Genomic DNA, 6,000 nt, shown 5'->3' on the forward strand with positions numbered 1-6,000 from the left:
ATCCGTGGCGGGCTCTGTGGTGGATGTGCCGGACGGAGAGCGGGCGGGCGCAGCCCTAGCGGAGGCCCTGGGGAGAGCGAGCCCTGGCCCTGGCGGCTCATGGGGGAGCCAGGCTTTGGGGTGAGGGGATGAGGCTCGCCACCGTCGTGGGGTTTTCTCAGGGGCCTCTGGGCCGAGACCCCGCAGCCCGGCTTCGTGGGAGCTCCCTAACTCCTCAGTGTTCTCTCTGCACCTGGGTTGAAGCCTCGCATCTGGGTGCTCACAGCCTCAGCAGGGCAGGAACGGCCAGCCTGGGGTCCGGTGGGATCTTCACCAAGGCCAGGGGTAGTTCTGGGCCTTTGGAAGGTGAGCTGCTGGGCCTGTGGGCGAGCACTGCCCAGCCCCGTTTGGCTGGCTCCTCTGGTCCCTCATCTGAACAGTGAGCCATGGGGCCCCTGGTGGCCTTTCTGCTCAGACGCACGGGTGTCCCTGGACGGGAGATCCCAGGAGAAGCAGCACTTCGCAGCCCCGGGTCAGACGGGGCCCAGCCACATCCTGCCCGGGCCCTCGTGTACTGGTAGGAGACAGGCCCGGGCAGGAAGGAGACGTGCCTGGACACACACAGGCCCCTGGGCTGCAGCTCCCCGTGTGGCTGGAGGAATCGTGGCATCTCCCTGACTGGGCATCTCAGCCCTGGGGCGCAGGGGGAAGCGGCTGGTAAGGCTCAGCTCCTGGGTACCCCGACTGGAAGAGGGCTTGCCGACCCACGTCCGATGACTGCCGGTCAACCTGAGCAGAGGCGGTGCAGGGGCGGAGCGAGGCCATCACGGCCAGGCTGAGCTGCTAGGTGCGCGCGGGCCAGGGTGGGCATTAGGCAAACACCTGCTGCCCGGGTCATCCTGTCCAGAGAGTCCTGACAGCCAGTAGCCCAGAGTCGGCTCCCTGAGAGGTCCAGGTGGACGGGGCACCTCTCTGAGGAGACTAGGGTGCTAGAGTGGGGGACCCGGGTGGGAGGGGTAGGACCTGGAGCTCAGCCACCAAGCTCAATACAGGCCCCGAGTGCAGGGGTTGGGTCCCCTGAGCTGGGATATACCAGGGTCATCCTTGTCCATCACTGGGTCAGAGGTCTGGTCCGCCTCCTCCCAAGGTCCCTGCCCAGCCCTGGCCTTCTAAGGTCCCTGCTCCCTCCTGCCCACAATCCAGTGACCAAGGCCTGGCCTGGGGCCTGCTCCAGTGGTCAGTTCCAATTGCTTGGTGCCCAGGTGAGTCCCTGTGTTCTTCATTTGGCCTTTTCTTCCTTCAGAAGAACTGACAGCCTCTGCCACGTGACCCAGCCCAGGAGGGTTTTCAGGCTCAGAGATGGCACACAGCATCACAGAACCCTTCCTGTCCTGGAAGGCGGGCAGCGACTCTGCCCTGAGCAGACGTGCTGAGCCTGCGGTGGGCTCCACGCTGAGAGGCAGGAGCCCTGCTGGCCCCGTCCCCTCACGTGCTCTTGGCCGGGGGCTGTGGCTCAAAGCCTCCCCAGATGCACGCAGGTGTGTTCCCCAGTTTCTTTCCATGTGGGGGTTCATTGTGCCTCTGGTTGTGTCTTAGAAATGAAGCCTCAGACTTTCGGATGCATGGGTTTGCAGGGGTCCCCTGGAAAGTCAAGCCCCAGTGGGGACAAGCTGGTTTCCAGCCAAGAACCTCAGCAGGACTGGGCTCAGGCAGCACTCTGGGGAGTGTGGCTGATTGGATATTTACTATGGCAGGGCCTTTAGACGCCACCATTTAAGTATGAAGGGGACTTGTGGTCAGTGCAGTTTTTAGGGATCTGTGTACTGGGCCTGTGGTCCATCTCATTTTTTTTGGTTGGTTGAGAAAATTTCAACACAGAGAGGTTAAGTAACTTGCCCAGTATCACACAGCTGGTAGATGACAGGGTTGGGAATGCAAGATTTAACCCCTTGCTGTACGGTTGGGGGCGGTGACTGAGGCACAAACGGGCTTCAGAAGGCCTGTGTGATGACGCTTGGGAGCAGAGGAAAGCACATGCCTCATCCTGGCCCCTTAGTCTGGGGCTGCGGGTCCAGCTGAGAACCTCCCACCTCCCAAATGTCAGATAATCACTCAGAGAAACTCTGCCCCGTCTTGCCAGCACCTATGGCTCCAAAGTCTTCTGAGGCCACCAGATGTGAACCACCCAGTGAGCGAGCTGCCCTCCGGTGGCCTCCTGGAGGGTCAGAGGGGCCCGACGCAGCCCTAATCCTGGAGCCCGTGCTGGCTGAGGGGATTCAGAGCCGTATGGAGGCCCTGACCCAGGCCCACGGGCTGCAGATGAGGAGGCCGTAGATGGCAGGGGTTAGCTCAGCCAGGATCCTACTGCTGATGAGGTGCCACCGTCTCCTCTGGCCCCCGTTTGATGACCCTGTTTGATCAACTGGACAGCTCCGTATCCTGAAGGCCCAGCCCTGTCCACCACAGGACCACGCCAGGGCAGCAGAGCGATTCTGGGCTGTGAGCAGGGGCTCTACTAGTTGAGTCCTGTCAGCCAGGGCCACCTCTGGCCACTGGTGGCCCTCTGTGCCGGCACAGGCAGAAGGCTTGTGTTCCACGGAGAGGTGACCAGGACAGGAATCGGCAGGAACCTGGGATCTGAGTTTGCTAGAGGTCGTGGCCTTGCTGTTTTGGTTGGGGTCTGGTTTGGGGGGTTTGTTCTGTTCTGCCCATGGACTTAGAACACGAGGCTATGCTCACAACAGGGACAGTCTGGTCAAACCACCTGTTTTGTCCTCAAGGGGCTGAACGGTTGGGCCCGGCTTCTCTGGCCATGGGACTGCCCACAGCGAGCCAGACTGCAGTCCGCTTCCCTGGCCCAGAGCAGCGGGGACCCTCCAGGTCTGGCCTTGCCCGGCCTCTTGTCTTCTGACGCGGGTTCGGAGCCCGTCCTGGGGGTCCCCGCCCTCCGCCGCCCTCCTTCCTGTGCTCTGACCCGCAGCCCCAGCGCCCATCCCCAGACTCTGTGGAGGCTCTTGCAGTTCCGGCCTCCCCTGGCTGCTGGCCTCCGCAGGCAGCCCGCAGCCCCGGCACAGCCAGGGCTTCCCAGGCCTGGGGCCGCCAAGCTTCAGGACACCCACGACGTGGAAACTGCAAAAGAAACGCCTTTATTCTTTCAACCTTCTTAATATTTACAGAGAGCAAACAGAACAACAAGTGGCACTGGCTCACAGTGGACAGGTGTGAAACTGGCATCTGCGATGCTGGTGGGCAAGGGCCCATAGTCAGCCAGGGGTCAGGGGGATGATCTGCTGGGCCGGACAGGGAGGGGCCCGCCGGGCCCGCCCCCCAGCTGCCAAGGCTGCAGGGCTGGCTGGTGACTGCCTGAGAAGCCCCACCGGTGCGGCCCTGCCCTGCCCCACACACACAAAGGGAAGGGGTGTTTGGAATGCCCCAGAGGCCACGCCACTGCCCAGCCCCCTCCTCCTAAGGAGAGCTCGTTGGGGCCCCTGATATCTGGAGGAGGGGGCCGAGTCCCTCCCAGCCCAGCTAGAGGTAGCCGAAGACGTTGAAGATGGGCGGGGGCACAGCCGGCTTGGTGGGGATGGGCTTCAGGACCACCGGTCTGTGCACCTTCTGCCCCGGGCCTTCCACATCCTTGCAGAAGTGAGCCAGCTCCCCGGGCGAGGCTGGGCTCTTCCTCCACAGGCACAGGCCGGGGACCTGGCTGTGGGGCAGGGCCCCTGGAGGGCCTGGGTACATGGGCTGTCCATGGTACTGGAGGGGGCAGCAGCTCCAGGCATCCACACGGCCCACCAGGGAGACCCCGGGCATCTTGAGGGGCTCCTTGTCAGCCAGTGCCCTTGGGGACATGGGCACCGGGGCAGTCTCAGGCCCCAAGGACTCCAGGCCCTTGCAACTTTTCTTACTCTCGTAGGGAGGTCCCTCCCTGGGGCCCAGTCCCCCCTCCAGCCCCAAGGGACAGCTGTGGGTGGGCCTTGGCTCTTCCCAGAAGGAAGCGGGCAGCTGTCTTTTCCTCATGGGCACCTGGCCAGGCTTGGCAGCCTCGGGAGTCTGCCCGTGGGGGCTCTGCTCCTTGGGAAGCCGCTCCTCCCTCCAGGGGTTCCCCAGAGCCTTCTCCTTGCAGCCCCCTCCCCCGCCGGGGCTGGCACCAGGGCCCGAGTGGAGGGGCAGCCTCCCGGGCCGGTCTTCGGGCCCCCTTTTCAGGTGGGGCTCAGCGGCCCGGCCGGGAAGGCCCCGCGGGAGCCGCGAGCACTTCTGGGAGAAGCGCTTGAGCTGCTTCTGCAGGTACTTGCGGTGGTCCACGGAGCGGCGGCAGGGCGCGGACTTGTCCAGGGCCGCCTTGATGTCGCTGGAGGCCAGGTTCACAAAGTTCAGCAACATCTTCACGTCATTGTCGGATGCCATCACCAGGGGGCCACGGCCTGGGGCTTTCCATGAAGAGGGTGGACTCTGCTGGCAGCTCCGAGGAGGGGCGCAGAGCTGACCTGGGGGACGGGACAGGCTGTTGGAGTCTCTTGAGCGGCCACACCCAACCTTCACCTCAGGCCACCAAAGCAGGATGCAGAGTGTCCCCACTCCAGCACCCCTCTGCCCTGAACAGGGTCCTGGGGAATGACACACGGTTCCGGTGGCTGAGCATTGCCCGAGCTTCTGGGATGGGACGGGCACTAATGGGCTCAGTGAGCCTTCTGGGGTCTGCTGCCCTCTTCTTGCAGCTGAGGCTCAGAGAGGTCAAGCCACTGGCCCAAGGTGACCAGCTACAAGTGGTGCTGCTGGGGTGGCATCCCCGTCTGCCCAACTCCCACACCACGCGCTGCCAACGAGGTTTTCACTTGCGCATGGAGGCAATTGCCGCACTTAGAGAAGGCCAAGCCCCCTCCTCCCTGTGGTGGCCTCCCCCTCCCACCACCCCGCCCCCTCCTCAGGCCCACGCTCCACCCCCAACTCTCACGCAGGACCAGGCAGGACCCCTGTCTGGCACTTAATCGAGACCTGCCTTGCGGGCTCATCTCAGGCTGCGGGCAGCAGGGACTCCCCCGTAGAAGCATCTGCAGCAATTTCATGCCTCCTCGGCCACCACCCACGACACTGCGCCCCTCCCCCAGGCCCCAGCCTGCCCCACGCCCCCACCCAGCCGGGCCAGAGCCGCGGGCCTCCACACTAACCGAAGGTGCGGACCGGGCCCGCCAACGTGGCCCGGCAGGTTCCCCCGCAGACCTGGGGCAGGCCCGGCGGCCGCGAGCTCTGTGCGCGGGCGAGATGTGCGGCCCTTGAGTGGGCTGAATGGAGGACAGCTCCCGGCCGGGGCCCCAGGCCAATCAGGAGCGCCTCTCCAGATACAAAGCATCCCAATCAGGCGGCGGCGCCCCGTTCCCACATTCTTTGCCGTCACAAATTGTCACCATGGGGACCATCACAAAAAAGACAGCTCCCAAATGCAATCATTTCCCGGTCAATTTCTACCCTCGGCCCTGCTCGGCCGGCCTCCACGCCCCTCCTCCCCTTGACCTCGGTTCCCTGGTTTCTCGAGGGGGCTGTGTGTGTGTGAGTGTGTGTGCGTGTGTGTGAATGTCCAGGGCCCAGAGGGGCCGGCCGGTGGAGACGGGCTTGCAAACCTCCCCCAAAGACTGCAGCTGCCATGCTCCAGTGCAGACAGACAATCGGACAGGGTAAGCCGGGCGGGCTGCTTTCCCCGCTGTCCTTGAGTGTTGAGGGCCTCGCTCTCCGTCTCCATCTTTGTCCCTCGCCCTCTCCGCCACCCTTGCCCCAGGGTCCCCCAGGGCCGGGGCGCGGGAGGGCCGTGGGCCGGTGGTGCACCGACGTGGGGAAGGTGGCCGGGACGGCCCTGACGGGTGCTGGCATATCCATGGGAAGGGAGCCGGAGCCCTCAGGAATCTTGTCTTTATGTTTGCTTCCTCAATTGAGCTGCACAAAGCCTGAATTGCCCATTCAGTGCGGCCGGACAAAAGGCTGGCGTTGCACGGTCCCCTTGCATTTGTAGTCAAACAGTTAGGGACT

The 6,000-nt window shown here is 64.0% G+C and overlaps 1 protein-coding gene across 1 annotated transcript; it reads right to left on the reverse strand.

Annotated features, from left to right (window-relative positions):
• Positions 1-3,084: 3,084 nt before the first annotated feature.
• Positions 3,085-5,457, reverse strand: Fam181a (family with sequence similarity 181 member A). Its single transcript, XM_046441145.2, has 2 exons — positions 5,148-5,457; positions 3,085-4,466 (listed from the first exon to the last, which is right to left on the reverse strand). The coding sequence occupies exon 2, from the start codon at positions 4,384-4,386 to the stop codon at positions 3,508-3,510; it is 879 nt and encodes a 292-aa protein (XP_046297101.1). The 5' UTR covers positions 4,387-4,466; positions 5,148-5,457; the 3' UTR covers positions 3,085-3,507.
• Positions 5,458-6,000: the final 543 nt, after the last annotated feature.

Source organism: Marmota monax, unplaced genomic scaffold (genome assembly GCF_021218885.2).
Source record: "Marmota monax isolate L192 unplaced genomic scaffold, Marmota_monax_Labrador192_F-V1.1 WCK01_AAM20220418_F8-fsc00017, whole genome shotgun sequence".
NCBI lineage: Eukaryota > Metazoa > Chordata > Mammalia > Rodentia > Sciuridae > Marmota > Marmota monax.